The sequence below is a fragment of the Stegostoma tigrinum genome, chromosome 23, assembly GCF_030684315.1.
Source record: "Stegostoma tigrinum isolate sSteTig4 chromosome 23, sSteTig4.hap1, whole genome shotgun sequence".
Classification (NCBI taxonomy): Eukaryota; Metazoa; Chordata; class Chondrichthyes; order Orectolobiformes; family Stegostomatidae; genus Stegostoma; species Stegostoma tigrinum.
The window spans coordinates 51626527-51644937 of NC_081376.1; the positions used below are offsets into that span (position 1 = coordinate 51626527).

Sequence of the window (18411 nt, forward strand, 5' to 3'; positions counted from 1 at the left end):
CAGAAAACAGGGACCTACAGGCCAATCAGCCTGACATTGAACACAGGAAAGTGCTGGGGTCAATGAGGAAGTCCAAACAAAGCACTTTTAAAATAATAATATGATAAGATAAAGTAAACAAGAGGGAAATTATGTTTGACAAATTGATTTTGAAGGATGTAGCTAGTACGGCAGGTAAACATAATTAAATTTCCAAAAAGCACTTCTCTAAGGTGCCACAGTGAACATTAATGAGCAGGATAGGGGCTCATGGATTTGGGGTTCATTTATTAACATGGATACAGAATTGGTTAAGGAACAGGAAGCACAGAGCGGAGGCGTTCAGGGCATTTTCAGGTTGGTGGAGTGTAACCAGCAGAGTTCTGTCCAAATGGATAGAAAGGCAATTTCTCCATTAGTAGAGGGAGCAGTAAGGGGGTCAGAGGGGCTAGATTTGAGGTATGTGGTCAAAAGCTCAGAGGAGAGTTGAGGAGAATTCTTTTCACCCAGAGGGTGGTGAGAGTCTGGAACTCACCACCTGAAAGGTGAATGAGACAGAAACTCTCATAACATTGAAGCAGTATTTAGATATTCATTTGTGTTGCCGTAGCCTCTCGGTCTGTGGGCCAAGGGTTGGAAAATGGGATTAATGCAGCAGATGTTTATTGGCGCTATGAGCTGAATGGGCTCCTGTGTTGTAAATGGCTATAAATGTCTGATCCAACGTGTGATCTTTCTGCAGCATTCCCACCAAACCTATTGTGGGAATGTGGCACAAGGACTGTAGATTTTGGTGTGTGCATTTTCATGCACTCTACACGATTGCATAGCTGGAGCAATATACAACTGATCAGATTTCATTACTTCATTGTTGCAGTGTCTCCGACAGGGAAGCCTGGGGTTCCTGAACCCCCAGCAATCAAACCGTCAATTACCAAAGTGGGAATGGCACTAATAAGAGATTGCTGTGGAACTACACAGTGCAGCGTAATGTAGCTTTCGCCCAAGTTTGACTCTTGTCTCTAAAGAGTGTTTGTGAAAGAGAACAGCACTCACGGTGAATGAAAATCCCTGGAATGGTAACAATGCTCAAACAGACTGTGACCCACCATACTCAGAGTCACGATAAAACACTGCTTCTGTTGAAGTGAGTCTGTCCTTCATGCATGGATCACAAACTCCGCATGCCAACAGGAAAATGCATCCCTTTTCCACTCGTACGAATGGAGAATTTTTATACCTGGCATGTGTGGTAACTCAGTAGCTTTAGGAAACTGTTCCAGAGAAAATGGTAGAACACAGCATACCACTTTCAAAATGTCCTACTTACACTTGTAAGGATTGGAGAAGGTTTTTCATGGAAAAGCTCTCCCAGAGTTAACTGTTCTGACACTCCAACATCTGCAGGGCATTTCAACTGGGATTTCACAAACAGTTACAGCTTTTTCCTGTTCAAGAGAACAGGCGGGGAACAAACTTCACAAATTTAAACTCAATGATTTACCAGGGATTTCTGTCCTGTAGACAAATTGCACAGACTTAAAATATTGAAATTAATGTACGTTAGTCCTGTATTTAAAGTACGTTCGAATTCTGTGTTGCCAGCAAGCGTTCCCTTATTGACAAATACGACACAGTTACTATGGTAGTATCAAAGTAAACCAAGGTTTGTCGGTAATCGTGTGGAACAGAGATGTTGGTAGAATCTAGTAAGTTATTTCAGAGATTATCGGCACCTCAGTAAAGTTCAAGAGGATGAAATTCAACTTTGGAAAGATTGCAACATTGTCACTGGTGAATCAGCTGCCCATTCTACACCCAGCCAAAGATGAATTTCAGCCCAGTCCTCCAAAGCATATATAAATATTCTTAGTGTTCATATTCATTAACTTTGTTTCTCATTCATGATGTGTGTATATACTGTTCCATAGCTTTTTCCTGCCTGTTAGATGCTCCTTTCTGCATTGAGTAATTCTCAATATCAAATGGAAAGTAACCCAGTGATACAAATTGTCAGAGTGTGGTGTAAGGGTTAGTTAATGCTGAAATGAATCCTTGTGGGAGTTAAAAGCAGAGTTGTATACATCCACAGAATACAAAACAGAAAGTAAACCTTTGTCTTTCTCCTGACTTATTGTAGTCTATATTCAAGATCCTGTTTATTGACCTAATACTTTGGCCTCATTTAATGTTGAATCTTAACCATTTGGCAGCTCTATTTTAATTAAATGTGTAATTATTGAAATATTGCTAATTTAACAATTGTGTGTTTAGGACTTGAACACAATAAAGTCATTGCTTCTGAATAAATGTTTCCTTTTAACAGTGGCATCTGTAGTTTTCACTTCAGAGGCACTGTATCTGCCAGAGTATGATTTTGTTTAAGAATTTGGAGAAAAGAGACGGCAACACTGAAAGACATGCAAAAAGAGTGACTTCATCAATTAACTATTGAGCAACTGGAGGCTGATTTGATTATTTTAACAGCAAGTCTCAAAAAGGCACTAAAACCTACTTCTGATATTCTGCTATGAATTGATTATTACCAGGATTCATTTACAAATATAGGCTGCACCTATATATTTTCCAAAGAAACTTTCCAAAATATCAGGGTAGTAATTGGCACAATTCAAAAGACTCTGAATACTCTTAACACAATGAGAAGATGGTGGTGTAGTGATAATGTCACTGGACTAGCAATGCTGAAGTCCAGGCTAATGTTCTGGGGACATGGGTTTGAATCCTACTGTAGCAAATGGTGAAATCTGAAACAATAAAAATCTGGAATGAGAAGTTGATCTAATGGTGACCATGTAACCACTGCTGTTAAAATCTCAACCTGTCTCCTTTAGGAAAGCTACTGCCCCTATGCAGTGCGGCTCATATGTGACTCCAGACCCACAGCAATGTTGCTGACTCTTTACTGCCCATCAGGCATTTGGGATGGGCAATAAATGGTGATTTAGCCAGTGATGCACATATCCTGTGAATGAATAGAGGAAGAAACTTATCAATGTCTTGGTACCAAGGGATATTATTGACTAGTTTTCTAGTCATTAATCTTTTCACTCTCTATGGGCAATCCACTTGATTACTGAGTTGTGCACAGCACACAATATGAAACCTAAACGCTTTTGTCAATGGTGCAGCAGACCTTTTGTGTTGGCCATATTGTGGTAAGCCCCCATTCCTATCCAAACACTTGAACCTTTGTTTCCACAGCCCTCTAGAGTAACACGCCTGGAGATCCCGCAGTGGTGCTTGTACTGGAGCCCTCAGGCATAGCAAGCTTGCAGAAGCGAGCCCCTATCCACAATACTGTCTTGGCAGGGTTGGATTGAATGGAATAGTTGAATGTCCCAGCAAGTGAAATGCTGGCGATCTGAAACAAAAACAGAAACTGCTGGAGAAGTAGAAACAGCACAAACGTTTCGGGTCTGATATCAGTCTTCTTCAGAACTTGAAATGTTATTCCTGATTCTTTATCCACAGATGCTACCCCCTTTCTCCAGTATTTTTGTATCACTGCAGCAGACTGGCAAGGACCCAGATTACCAACCAACTTGATCTGAGATATTCCCTCAATGAGACTAAGTGTCTGGGTGGAGGTGCTAGGTGTTGACGAACTCCTAACTATCTCCAATGTCAAGAAAACATGGCGTATCATGCACCTATCAGGGTGCTAAGAGTCAAGCAGAGAGTTCCTTGGCCCAGGCCAGCCATTAACAGTGGGAATCCTGACTCACCAGAAACTGCCGACCCAGTCAGAGGCCAGCAGCATCTGGTCCCAAAGACCTGTCAATCAAGACCCCACTCTTTGAGTGATCAGTGGTGAGAAGGTTTGGTCTTTTTCTCTTACTTCTCCAATTGCCCAGTCAAGAAACCCCTCACCTTTCCCTCCTGCCAGTAAGGTGGGTCATCAGGAAAGGTCAAAACTTGACAACTTAAAGGTCTTAATTGATGTGACAACACGCCCAGTGGTCATTCTTACTCACCACTTGAGGTGACCAGAAAGGGGCATCTTGTCAGCATCAACTCATCCAATTACTTGCCCATCTTGCCACCTCTCTCACTACCTCCAGGGAGGGGCAAGTTCTACATTGAGTAATGGCCCTTTAAAACTATCAGAACATAGCCCATTCTGCCATGCCATTCAATGACGGCTGATTTGATATCCCTAATCTTTACTTAACTGTCTTTTCCTCACAACCCTTGATTCTCTTACTGATTAAAAAAGTCTATCTCAGCCTTTCATATGCTTAATGATCTGGCTGTGCAGCCCTCTTTCTGGTCATAGAAATTGTTAGATTGCCTTATAGAGGTTCAGAGTTAGGTCTCTGTATGAGAAAAGCAAGATATTGCATCTCCCACAGTTCTGGAGTGTTAGAAGCCCTGGGAAATGGAGATGTGGAGGTTGGGGCAGTGACAGTGAGGCAACACAAGTGACCTGCTTAGTGCAGCTTTGGCTTACAGATAGGGTTAGGGTTAGGGTTAGGTCCATATGCCTTGTAATAACCTGGAAGGAGCCTGAGGAAATAAACCAGGTGCATTGGTGATGTTGACAGTCAAGCCACAGATCCTATTAGAACAGGCTGAACAGATCACTCAGTTTTAGTAACCTTACCTCATCACCTCACTGGGTTAAATCAACCACATTATGACAGAGTCATAGAGTAATACAGGATGGGAAACTGGTCCATGCTGCTCACTCGGCTCATTCCAACTGCCCACATTCGGCCCATATCCCTCTGAATCCTTCCCATCCATGTATCTATCTAAATGTTTTTATAAATGTTGTGATTGTACCTGCCTCAACCACTTTCTCTGGAAGCCCATTCTGTATACGCACCACTCTCTGTGTGAAGAAGTTGCCCCTCAGGTCCTTTTTAAAATCTTCCCTCTCTCACCTTAAACCTATGCCCTCTAGTTTTCAATTCCCCATCCCTGCGAAAAAGACTTTATGCATTCATCCTATCTATGTCCCTTATGATTTTATACACCTCAGCAAAGTTACCCCTCATTCTCCTGTGTTCCATGGTATGAAATCCTATCCTGGCCAACCTCTCCCTATAACTCAGGCTACTAGTCCTGGCAACATCCTCGTAAATCTTCTTTGCACAGTTTCCAATTTAACTACAGCTTTCCTATTACAGGGCGACCAAAACTATACACAGTATTCCAAGTGCAGCCTCACCAATGACTTAGACAACTATAACATAATCTCTCAACTCCTAAACTCAGTGCTTCGACTATTGAAGGCCGGAATGCTAAATGCCTTCATCATCTTGTCTATCTGTGACACTGCTTTCAACACACTATGTACTTGTACTTCTAGGTCCCTCTGCCCCACAACACTCCTCAGGACCTTGTACCATTACTGTACAAGTCCTACCTTGGTTTGACTTTCCAAAGTGCAACACCTCACACTTATCTGCATTGAATTGCGTTGGTCAATCCTTAGTCCACTTCCCCATCTGATCAAGATCCCTTTGTAATTTTTGATAATCTTGCACACTATCAACAATACCTCCTAATTTTGTATCATCCACAAACTTATTAATCACGCCTTGTACATCCAGATCATTTATGTAAATAGCAAAGGTCCCAGCACTGACCCCTGTGGCAGACCACTAGTCATAGGCCTCCATTCCAAGAAACAACTTCAACCATCACTCTCTGCTTCCTACCATCCAGCCAATTTTGAATCCAGTTAGCTAGCTGTCCGTGGATGCCATGCGACCTAACCTTCATGACTAGCCTGCCATATGGGACCTTGTCAAAGGCCTTACTAAAGTCCCATAGATAACCTATTCTCTCCCTAGTCACTCTCTTAATATAGCTATAGAACCTCTTGGGATTATTCTTAACCTTATCTGGCAGATCCATCTCATACCCTCTTTTTATTCTTCTGATTTCCCTCTTAAGTGAGCTCCTATACTTTTTATAGTCATCTAGGGATTCACTTGAGCCCAATGGCTCAAACCCAATGTATGCTTTAGAACATAGAACATAGAACATAGAACAGTACAGCACAGAACAGGCCCTTCAGCCCACAATGTTGTGCCGACCATTGATCCTCATGTATGCACCCTCAAATTTCTGTGACCATATACATGTCCAGCAGTCTCTTAAATGACCCCAATGACCTTGCTTCCACAACTGCTGCTGGCAACGCATTCCATGCTCTCACAACTCTCTGCGTAAAGAACCTGCCTCTGACATCCCCTCTATACTTTCCACCAACCAGCTTAAAACTATGACCCCTCGTGCTAGCCATTTCTGCCCTGGGAAATAGTCTCTGGCTATCAACTCTATCTATGCCTCTCATTATCTTGTATACCTCAATTAGGTCCCCTCTCCTCCTCCTTTTCTCCAATGAAAAGAGACCGAGCTCAGTCAACCTCTCTTCATAAGATAAGCCCTCCAGTCCAGGCAGCATCCTGGTAAACCTCCTCTGAACCCTCTCCAAAGCATCCACATCTTTCCTATAATAGGGCGCCCAGAACTGGACGCAGTATTCCAAGTGCGGTCTAACCAAAGTTTTATAGAGCTGCAACAAGATCTCACGACTCTTAAACTCAATCCCCCTGTTAATGAAAGCCAAAACACCATATGCTTTCTTAACAACCCTGTCCACTTGGGTGGCCATTTTAAGGGATCTATGTATCTGCACACCAAGATCCCTCTGTTCCTCCACGCTGCCAAGAATCCTATCCTTAATCCTGTACTCAGCTTTCAAATTCGACCTTCCAAAATGCATCACCTCGCATTTATCCAGGTTGAACTCCATCTGCCACCTCTCAGCCCATCTCTGCATCCTGTCAATGTCCCGCTGCAGCCTACAACAGCCCTCTACACTGTCAACGACACCTCCGACCTTTGTGTCGTCTGCAAACTTGCTGACCCATCCTTCAATCCCCTCATCCAAGTCATTAATAAAAATTACAAACAGTAGAGGCCCAAGGACAGAGCCCTGTGGAACCTCACTCACCACTGACTTCCAGGCAGAATATTTTCCTTCTACTACCACTCGCTGTCTTCTGTTGGCCAGCCAATTCTGTATCCAAGCAGCTAAGTTCCCCTGTATCCCATTCCTCCTGACCATCTGAATGAGCCTACCATGGGGAACCTTATCAAATGTCTTACTGAAGTCCATATACACCACATCCACAGCTCGACCCTCATCAAATTTTCTAGTCACATCCTCAAAAAACTCGATAAGGTTTGTAAGGCATGACCTACCCCTCACAAAGCCGTGTTGACTGTATTTGATCAAGCCATGCTCTTCCAGATGGTCATAAATCTTATCCCTCAGAATCCTTTCTAACACCTTGCAGACGACAGACGTGAGACTTACTGGTCTATAATTGCCGGGGATTTCCCTATTTCCTTTCTTGAAGAGAGAAATTACATTTGCCTCTCTCCAGTCCTCAGGTATGACTCCAGTGGAGAGCGAGGATGCAAAGATCTTCGCAAGTGGCGAAGCAATTGCATTTCTCGCTTCCCAAAGCAGCCGAGGACAAATCTGGTCTGGGCCTGGCGACTTGTCAATCTTAATGTTTGACAAAATTTTCAGCACATCAGCTTCCTCTATCTCTATCCATTCCAGCATGCACACCTGCTCTTCAAAGGTTTCATTCACTACAAAGTTCATTTCTTTCGTAAAGACAGAAGCAAAAAACTCATTTAGGGCTTCCCCTACCTCCTCAGGCTCCACACACAAGTTCCCTATGCTATCCCTGATCGGCCCTACTCTTTCTTTGACCATTCTCTTATTCCTCACATAAGTGTAAAATGCCTTTGTGTTTTCCCGGATTCCTTCTGCCAAGCCTTTCTCGTGCCCCCTCCTGGCTCTCCTCAGACCATTTTTGAGCTCCTTCCTTGCCTGCATGTAATCCTCTCTAGCTGAATTTGACCCTAGCTTCCTCCACCTTATGTAAGCTACCTTCTTCCTTTTCACAAGAAGCTCCACCGCTCTCGTCATCCAAGGTTCCTTTATCTTACCCCTTCTTGCCTGTCTCAGAGGGACATATTTACTCATCACTCGCAACAACTGTTCCTTAAACAGTCTCCACATGTCTAGAGTTCCCTTACCATGGAACAACTGCTCCCAGTCCATGCTTCCTAACTCATGCCTAATCGCATCATAGTTTCCTCTTCCCCAATTAAATATCCTCCCATTTTGCCTAATCCTCTCCTTCTCCATAGCTATGTAGAATGTGAGGCAGTTATGGTCACTATCACCAAAATGCTCTCCCACCACAAGATCTGATACCTGCCCCGGCTCGTTTCCGAGCACCAAGTCTAGAATGGCCTCTCCCCTCGTCGGCCTGTCAACGTACTGCGTTAGGAAACCCTCCTGAACACACCTTACAAAAACAGCTCCATTCAAATCTTCTGCTCGAAGGAGGTTCCAATCAATATTAGGAAAGTTAAAGTCACCCATTACAACAACCCTACTGCGTCCGCACTTTTCCAAAATCTGCCGACCTATGCTTTCTTCAATCTCCCTGCTGCTATTGGGGGGCCTGTAGTAAACCCCTAACGAAGTGACTACTCCCTTGCTGTTCCTAATTTCCACCCATACTGACTCAGTAGGCAGATCTTCCTCAACAATGGAAGCTTCTGTAGCTGTGATACCCTCTCTGATTAGTAGTGCTACACCCCCTCCTCTTTTTCCCCCCTCCCTATTCTTTTTAAATGTTCTAAACCCTGGAAGATCCAGCAACCATTCCTGCCCATCCCTTTCTTTTTCCTGACCAGAGCCTCAATATCCCTTGTCAGCCAGGGATCCCTAAACCTGCTAGCTTTTCTCTTCACCCTAACAGGGACACTTGATACCACATTTTTAAAAGCCTCCCATTTGCCAGTAGTTCCTTTTCCCTGAAACAGACTCACCCAATCAACCTCTCTATATCCTGCCCAATAGCCCCAAAATTGGCCCTCCTCCAGTTTAGCATCTTAGCCTGTGGACCTGTCCCAGCTTTTTCCATACCTACAGTAAAACTAAGAAGGTTATGGTCTCTGGACCCAAAGTGCTCTCCAACTGACACTTCAGTCACTTGCCTGACCTTGTTTCCTAAGAGGTGGTCCAGTGTTGCATCCTCCCTAGTAGGGCATTCTACATACTGATTTAGGAAACTTTCTTGGGCACATTTGACAAATTACACCCTGTCTGGACCTTTTACACTTTGGGTGGCCCAGTAAATACAGGGGAAATTAAAATCTCCAACCAATCCTACTCTGTAGATATCTGTAATCTGTCTACAGACCTGCTTCTCTAGTACCTGCTGGCTATTTGGGGGTCTATAATACAGTCCCAACACAGTGGCCATCCCCTTCTTGTTTCTAAGTTCTAAACAAATGACCTAATTTAATGGCCCCTTAAGAATATCCTCACTAAGTACTGTTATCCAAAGGGCAACTCCTCCTCCTTACTTAACTGTAATTCCAACACGCCTGTAGCTTCTGTATCCAGAAACATTGAGCTCCAGTCCTGCTCTTCTCTCAGCCCTGTTTCTGTTATGGCTATCCCAGTCCCAGAACCAGTCCATGCTCTCAGCTCATCTGCCTTACCAGTCAGGCCTCATGTGTTGAAATAAATGCACTTTAAACCAGAAGCCTTTTCCTTCCCTTTATTGAGCCCCTGGCTGCCCTGAATAGTAAACCTGCTTTTGATAGTTAATGCATTTTCCCTGACTTCTCAATGGCTCCTCTCTTATTCAGAGTCCTGGCCCCCTACCAAACTAGTTTAAACCTTCCCAGCTAACATTAGCAATTCTCCCCACAAGGATACCGGACCCTTTCTAGTTCAAGCACAGCCTGATATTGAGTGTCAGCTTTTATTTCTATTCCTCCTCAGAGCTTCCCTGCATTTCATTCTTAAATTGACCTTAAATAAACACAATGGCTACAAGAGTAGCTCAAAGACCAGGAAGCTGGCTGAGAAACTCACTTCCTGACTCCCCAAAGCCTGTCCACCATCTACAAGGTACAAGTCAGGAGAGTGATGGAATACTCCTCATGTGCTCCTACAACACTCAAGAAGTTTGATACCATCTGAGATGAAGCAGCCACTTGATTGGCACCACATCCACAAGCATCAACTCCCTCCACCACCGACGCTCAGTTCCAGCAGTGTTTACCATCCCTAATATGTGCTGCTGAAATCAACCAAGGCTCTTTTGACATAAGCTTCAGAACCCATGAACTCTTCCATCTATGCAACAAAGGAAACAGATGCACAGGAATACCACTGTCTGCAAATTCCCCAAGTCGCTCACTATCCAGTTTAGAAAGCTATTATGGCACAGTGGCAGTATCTGTCTCTCTGAGCCTGGAGGTCTGGGCTCAAGTCCCATCTGCGTCAGAGGTGTGCCCTAACATCATTGAGCCGGTTGATTAGAAAATCTTTTCACAAATATAACACCGTTCCTTTAGAGCCTCTGGGTTGAAATCGTGGAGCTCCCTCTCGAACAACAATGCGGGTATCCCTGCTCCAAAGGGACTGCAGCTGTTCAAAAAGGCAGCTCACCAGCTCCTTCCTATGGGGATCTAGGAATGGGCAATAAATTCTGGCCCAGCCAGAGAGGGTCACATTCCGTGAATGCATTTAAAAAAAGAATCATAATCCAGCTGCAAAAGCTATTTACTGCCTTTTCAGGGCTTTGTTTGATTTACACTGCTGCTGAAACCCAGGACCCTGGAGCTATGAGGCAGCAGCACTAACCAGAGTTACCATGCTGCCCTAGCAGCTGATGGGATTTTCCTTTCTGTAGTGCAGGCATCTAAACTGATCAGTAGCAACCACGCTGCCACAGTGTTGTAAGAAACAAACTCCACACAGACCCCGCTCTCTGCCACTAGATACATCTCTTTTTGAGCGTTTCAAATATATGTTTCCTCAGCAACTTTATTGATGAAGCATAATCCTGCTCAAAAAATGTTTTCAAATTCAGTTCACTAAAGCTGTTTCATTAGTTATCTGCACCTTCTCAATTCTTACCCAACCATAATATTTTTGAGCAATATTTTATTGCCAAGAACGTTTGGCCCACTATAAACAGGCAGTAGATTCCTGAGTGGAATCTAAAGTAATCTGTCACAGTCAGCTGTCACTTGATTTGAGGATAATGTCTATCAAATCTCTGCTGTGGGTCTCTATATAATGCATCTCGTGTTCTCTCCTTCCCCTCAAACAGACTATCCTTCTGCAGAATCTCATTAAAATCAATAACTGTATCTGTGGAGTAAAAAGTACTGCACTTACCGGCAAACAGCAGAATGTGAATAAATCACTTAAGTACCAAATAATTGTTAATATCAAATTTATACATGCTCTCATCAGTTAAATATTTTAAAACAATTTAAGAAACCTTTCAAAACATTGTTAACTAGATCATGAATTTGCCATAAACTTTAAATATTCCACTCATTGGGCCAGTCACAAAATGATACATTTTAAGTTGAATAAAAGCTTAGATTATCTGGAAAGGCTGCTCATTTGCAGCTGAGGTGATTTTAAAAGAAAAAAATTGAGATGTAATTTATGACAGGAACATGGGAGTGCAGTAGGACATTCAGCCCATATACCTATACCAGCATTCAGTGACATCATAGCTAAGCTGTATTTTCACTGTTTTCCCCCACATGGTCTCCACAGAAATCTCAATCAGATTTAAAACAGATTGAACTGACATCCACTGCTTCAAGAGGTTGCTTTTTCTATACTTCTCCCCGGCTTTGCATGAAGCCACCCCGAAGACTTCCCTCCTGAACTGCTCGGTTTTAATTAAGATTATGCCCCTTTGTTCAGATTGGGCAGTTATTAAAGATGCCATGATTATTCAAAGAGCAGAGGAGTTCTCCATGGTGCCCTGGTCAAGATTAAAGTCTCTCTACATTACAACACATTATATGATCATGGTACAGTCTGAAATAAGAGAGTGTGAAGCTGGATGAACACAGCAGGCCAAGCAGCAGAGGTTTTGCAGTGGGGTTAAAATCATTACACAGATAGTAGGAACTGTCAATGCTTTCTGAAGGGTCTTGACCCAAAATGTCAGCTTTCCTGCTCCTCTGATGCTGCTTGGCCCGCTACGTTCATCCAGCTTCACACCGTTTTATCTCTACTTAATTGGGTCTATGTTGGCAGTCCTCTTCAGACATCAACATGGCTGATGTAGAAAATTTATACTAGTGTAGTAATTGCTATTTTGAAGCAGACAAACTTTTTAAGTGGAATTTTTATTTGAGTGGAGATTTAATCTGAATTGTAAAGATATCTTTTAATAACATTTCCAATAAAAACAAATTTTTTAAATGGTATATCAAAATTGCAAAAGACTTCAGACTTAATTATTTCATTCTCAGCAAAGTAAGCGAAATTCTAAGATGTACATTTTTGGCCTTTTCTACAGTCTTTGAATTTCAACTTTAAATAATGTTCCTTTAAAATGCAACTTATTACTGTAGTTCCTTTCCTCTTTTTGCAATTCCAAAGCTCCAGTTCCATCCCAAAAACTTAGAGATTAAGTTGTGAGTCTGCTTCAGTTTAAAATTCATTCATAGGATGTGGGGAATAGCCGACATCTAACTGCCCACTCCTCACTGCCTCAAGGTTGCAATGGTGAGCTTTCTTGAACCATGGCAGTCCACATGCACCGGTTAACTCATAACACTGTATGGGAGTGAGTTCCAGGACTTTAATCCAGTGATACTAAAAGGGTAGCAATACATTTCCAAGCTAAGGGAAAATGATCAAACAAAATCAAGCCACATTGGTTAAGACTGAACCAGGCATACTCAAACATTCAGCTCCTTGAGCCTGCTTTACCATTTACTAAAGATTATGGACTGATCAAGTAACTTTTCTCATGTTCAATCCCACATAGACTCCTCCCTAACCACCTTCAATAGAGCTTCTTTATCAAAAACTTAACAACCATGAACAGTCAATGACCGATCCCCCTTTCTAGGGAATGCCAAAAGACCTTGGGGGTGTGTGGGGGATGGAGAATTAAAAAAAACACCTGTCATCAGTTCTTAAAATATAGACATCTCCTATTCAAGTTACTCATTAGTTTGATTCCCTCCATAAGGGGATAACTTACCTTTTACCCTATTAATCCCTCTCAGGACCTTGTGCTTCAAGCAAGTCACCTCACCACCTACTCCAATGCAAAATATGCTCAGCCTTTTCACAACTCATCCATTTTCTCAATTTCAATGTCATTACATTTAGCACATAGTAAGCCTAAAAAAAGGGCAGTACTCCAGGCATGACTTCACTAAAACCCTATACAGCTACAGCTAAAACTCCCCCCAACTTTCATATTCCATTTCCCATTGCAACAAATGCTGACATTTCATTTGCCTTTCTAATCACGGTGTACCTGCATAACAATATTCAGAATTGTGTACCAGGACATTCAGGTCCCTTTACATCAAAGGATTCTGCAACCTCTCACCAAATATACTGCTTTTCTCTTCCTGCAAAAACAAAATGTGAATAAATTCATAATTTTCTTACCATCTATGCATACTGCCAAAAGTTTAACCCAATCATTTAACCTGTCAAAATAGGATAACGTGGTGCCCAATAAATCTGGTTTAAGTCTATGGAAAGTTAGTTACTATGACGTAGTTAAATGAGGTTTCATGCTATACAGGAAATATGGAATGCTGATTGGATAGGTTTAACTCTTTAAAAGGTTAAGTTGAGACATGAATGCAGTCCAGGTCATTTGTCACTTTACAGTGCAAGCCACATTCAAAATAGACAGACAAATAATCCACAAACTAGCAAGTTTTGAGAAGATTTGTAGCTCAGGTTGAGGATCTGGATGTGAGTTTGCTCACTGAGCTGGAAGGTTAGTTTTCATTCAGACATTTCGTCACCATTCTAGGTAACAGCATCAGTGAGCCTCCGATGAAGCGCTGGTGTTATGTCCTGCTTTCTATTTATCTGGTTAGGTTTCCTTGGGTTGGTGATGTCATTTCCTGTTCTTTTTCTCAGCGGATGGTAGATTGGCTCCAAATCAATGTGTTTGTTGATGGAGTTCCGGTTGGAATGCCATGCTTCTAGGAATTCTTGTGCATGTCTGTTTGGCTTGTCCTAGGATGGATGTGTTGTCCCAATCAAAGTGGTGTCCTTCCTCATCTGTGTGTAAGGATACGAGTGATTGTGGGTCATGTCGTTTTGTGGCTAGTTGATGTTCAATCCACAAACTTTCAGTAAATCACAGGACTGAACACCACACTCCAGTCAAAAGCCTTTCCCCACAATCTGATCCCTGCTAGTATGAAAACTAAAACGGTCACTTCGTTAGAAACAATTTCTGCCCATTCATATATAACTGTTGCCCAGGAACTTTTTACAGACTTGTCAGAGATTGGAGAGATCCCCAGCAGGTGTCCTGTACAGGGGAGTCAAAATTTAAAATGCAAAATGGAGGGAATAAGTTGTCTGTAGCTAAAGTCTCTAAACAGTGTGGCTTCGGAGTTTATCAATGTAACTGAGTGAGATGTTCTTTCGAAGCTGCTAGCCTAAAGCAATGCTCTTGCCCAGATGCAGCTGGACACTGAGCATTCCCATGGTGGGTGCGTGCATGCGGTGCTCGGTTCAGAGACGACAGGACAGGAGTTGAGGCCACATATAAATCAGACAGTCAAATTAAATTATTGCACATTTGACAGGAAGAGGATTAAGTCATAGGTTCCTGCCTACTGCTTTGATGAATAACATGCAAAACATTAAATCAAAAGACAAAACAGAAAATATGCTTGCTGTAAAATTTTATTCATGGCAAAATAAATCTTGGTCCCAAACAAAAGCAGCCAGCATTTGATAAGCTTTTTTTGTTGAAAATTCAGACAGGAAACAGAATAAGAGCCCTTGTCATATTTTCAGATATATCCAATATTTGGGTCAACATAATAATGTTCAAAGACTTCAAAGAAATGCATCTCTACCAGTTTACATCGGTTGTACAAAGTCTGTTATTCAAGTCAGCCTAGAGATTACCAACACAAAAATTTATGCAGATCTGCATATATAAACTGCCATTTCAGACCAATCACTAACATACTGTGGGTTTTAGACATAAAATCAGAAACCTACTGTAACTTGAGTGGCTTGTAATAAATCAGAATACTTTTGTTCCTCTTTGCTGATGTTTCAAGCATCTAAAAAAGGTATCTGGCAATAGTTACTGCACATTAGCTTAGCATCTAAATTGTTGCCATTTAGTAAAGATTTTAAAAAATCTACACATGTACTAATGTACAAATCTTAAACACCATCTAAATCTTCAGCACAAGTTCCAGTTTTAGCATGGAACAGATCTTATATAATTGTTCAATTTTTCCCAGCTTTGCTACTTTCCAGCATTTCCAAAGCTAATATTTCAATGTTTATTCACATTATAAACCTGCACAGTCACAGGTGCTCTGTAGAGAAAGAAAATTTCAGCAATTACACCTTTTATGACTAAAACTCAAACCTCTGGCACCAGTGGAGAACTTATTTTTCAAAAAAATAGGTTATTGTAATCTGGCAAGTGTGTACCCTGACAAATACAATCCATTGTAAAAGCCAGGTCCTGTCCAGAAAGCCCTAATGGGCTGACTGCCACACATTTTAAATCAACCTTACTGAAGGTCATCGCACTGGCACCAGTCACCAACTGATACCTAAAACTTCCCAAGTGCAACCACTCAACATACAATGGAATAAGAAGCAGTCCATATTAAAAGACAACCCTCTGTGACTGTTAGTTTATATACACTGTTTCCCCAATGAAATATGGTTTATAAAAGGGCAAGGTTTAATAACAAAACCTTGAGGTTTCCACACTTCCACAGGGAAAATCCGCTCCATTAACTGTCAAGTGGAAATGATAGCTTTTAAATAGTTTTCCTTATCTGACCCATGATCTACGATTTATGCAATACATGCATATTTCACAACGAACTCCCATTTCTGCACTGGGGCTACTCACTTTAGCTTGGAGACACACCAAGTGTAGCAGATTGCTAAAGCCAATGGTGAATTCAATTTATGATATTACTCATGAAGTCGAGATTGCAGATAACTGATCAGACCAACTTAGCAGTAAAAACATAACCTGAATCTTATGGGAAGCTAACACAACCCCAATTGAATTTGCATTATCAGGAGGCTCTTAGTTCTATTCTTCAACTACAGCACATTTATAAACAACACAACCACTGAATGCAATCTGTTCTTTCTACAGACAGCTAACCAGAACTGGAAGGCAGATTATAATTACAAGCCATTCAAGTGACATGCTGAACATTTCAAGTACACATGTACAGTTAGATTATACAAAACTTAATGCTGTTCTGTAGGTATTGGGTCAACAAAACCTCAACTCAGATTCTGAGATATCATGCATTTTTACTGAGAAACCTTAAATTGGAGAGATAATATGAACAGGCTTTTAGCGCAAGAAAACACCACTTTCTTTGATTTTCTTAAAAACAAAAACCTTGGTCACACACAACAAACTTCTAAATTATAACAAGTTTACATAAACCTTGGAATCTCAATCACAGCCAAGGAAGTTCATGGACTACACCAAATTAGCTCCAGACAAAGACCCAATTTTCTTGCTATATGTCTGTAGCTTTTTCAAATATTTTAAATAGAGCAAAGAAGAAAGCTAAGATAAAAAAGCATTTAGTTCTTTGGATATAGCACTTTGGAATCCATTTTAGTGCTTCAAATAGTAAAATACAGAAGTACACAAGCTTATTCTTAAATTCTTTTAAATATTAAACGTGGGGTGCCAGTGAGAAATTTGCTGCTAACTTCACTTTACTTCTAGGCTTCCTGATTGGGCTGGCAGTAACTTCCAGGTGTGGTGACTCGATTTCTTGTTCATCCTCAGGTTGACACGTGGTAGGAAGATTGTCTTTAATCTGGTTGGTAATACTGCCACTGGTAAAAGGCTCTTCAGTCATAGCTGCAGGAAGGACAGTTTTCTCCTCCTCTGTCAAGATCAACATGTCTGTTTAGAAAGTTATATAGTATTACATTACATTTGAAGACTTGATTATTCCATGTTAGAAGCTAAATTGGCATTAAAAAGCTTCAGATACAATTCTAATTCAAATACATTAAAAAGCATCTCTCGCAACTGAAACCAACTGAATTTTCAGCCAACAGCTTCATCATCAACTTTTAAAATGTTTAAGATGTTGCTTTGGGGTAAAGAGGATTGTGTAACAGGTTCTTTGCAAGATCACTGACAACCAAAACTAATACATCTACAGCTTAAGTATGAGCTTAATTTATAAATCTTAAGTAGATAAAATGTTTCGTTTGGGCTAACAGCACAACGGCAATAGCATTGCTGATCAATGATTACGATCACTTGCTTTGAGATGAAGCAATTGATTCCAGAGTCATTATCTTCACTTTGTTCTTTATTCCCCATTACATTTACCTACTTTGTGGTTACACACAATTAGATTTTCACTCCCCTCCTCCCACCTTCAGCTGCACCTCCATTTCCCACCTACCAACCTCATCCCGCCTCCTCGACCTGTCCGTCCTCCCTGGACTGACCTATCCCCTCCCCACGTATCTTCTCCTCTATCCATCTTCGGTCCACCTCCCCCTCTCTCCCTATTTATTGCAGAACTCTATCCCCATCCCCCTCTCTGAAGAAGGGTCTAGGCCCGAAACGTCAGCTTTTGTGCTCCTGAGATGCTGCTTGGCCTGCTGTGTTCATCCAGCCCCACACTTTGTTATCTTAGATTTTCACTTGCTTGGTTTCCTTGTTCTGATAAATCTAAATCCTCTATGCCACATTGCAAAGCTGCTTGCAGATTGAGAGATTACAGTAGATCAACCATGATCTTGTCGAATTGCAGAACAGATTGGAAGGACTGAGTGGCCTATTCTTGCCAGTATGTACTACTTAGCCCATTGTTCCCTTCTCGCAAATGGAGAGAGTAAGTTAGATCTGGGAAATCTGTGATTTGCTTGAAGTTTTGAGATACTGCAAAATGAAAGCAAGCTAAAAATGCTTTCAATGAAGGAATTACAAGTAGGCACACACATTAGAAGGTATAAAGAGAATCTGAAGTGAATGGAGCCTTAGATGGACAGTATAGAATAAAACACAGCAAGATAACAGCAATAAAGAAGCTAAGAAATATTTTGTCCATGTTTCAGAAAACTGAGCACAAGAATCAAAGCAATTACTTTCGCTACGTTTCCCAAGAGGCTGTCTTTTGCAGGACATATTAGATGACAATCACATCGCCCCCCAGGCTGACAAAAAAAATCCACAATGATCTCCCTTGGTATACCAACCAGTGGTTATTTCTCAGCCAACAGGTAACTGGATTACATCTCATTGATGTTTTATGGATCCTTATTGCAGACAAAGACTACTACCG

General features: G+C 41.6%; 2 protein-coding genes across 9 annotated transcripts in view; one reads left to right on the forward strand and one right to left on the reverse strand.

The window, feature by feature from the left end:
- mpv17l (MPV17 mitochondrial membrane protein like) overlaps positions 1 to 18411 on the forward strand; it is a 145285-nt gene that overhangs the window by 126388 nt on the left and 486 nt on the right. The window contains exon 6 of one of the 3 annotated variants that reach the window (XM_059654192.1): positions 857 to 2494. The exons of 1 other annotated variant lie outside the window; for it this stretch is intronic. In XM_059654192.1, the coding sequence (XP_059510175.1) occupies positions 857 to 975 (119 nt within the window). In that variant the 3' untranslated portion in view covers positions 976 to 2494. Of the gene's footprint in view, positions 1 to 856; positions 2495 to 18411 lie in introns of those variants that run through there. One more of the 3 variants, XM_059654190.1, reaches the window with a different exon arrangement.
- LOC125462121 (meiosis regulator and mRNA stability factor 1) overlaps positions 14761 to 18411 on the reverse strand; it is a 57976-nt gene continuing 54325 nt past the window's right edge. For 5 of the 6 annotated variants that reach the window (XM_059654189.1, XM_059654184.1, XM_059654188.1 and 2 more), the window contains one exon: positions 14761 to 17012. In XM_059654189.1, coding sequence (XP_059510172.1) covers positions 16777 to 17012 — 236 coding nt within the window. In that variant the 3' untranslated portion in view covers positions 14761 to 16776. The remainder of the gene's footprint in view (positions 17013 to 18411) is intronic. The other variant, XM_059654187.1, reaches the window with a different exon arrangement.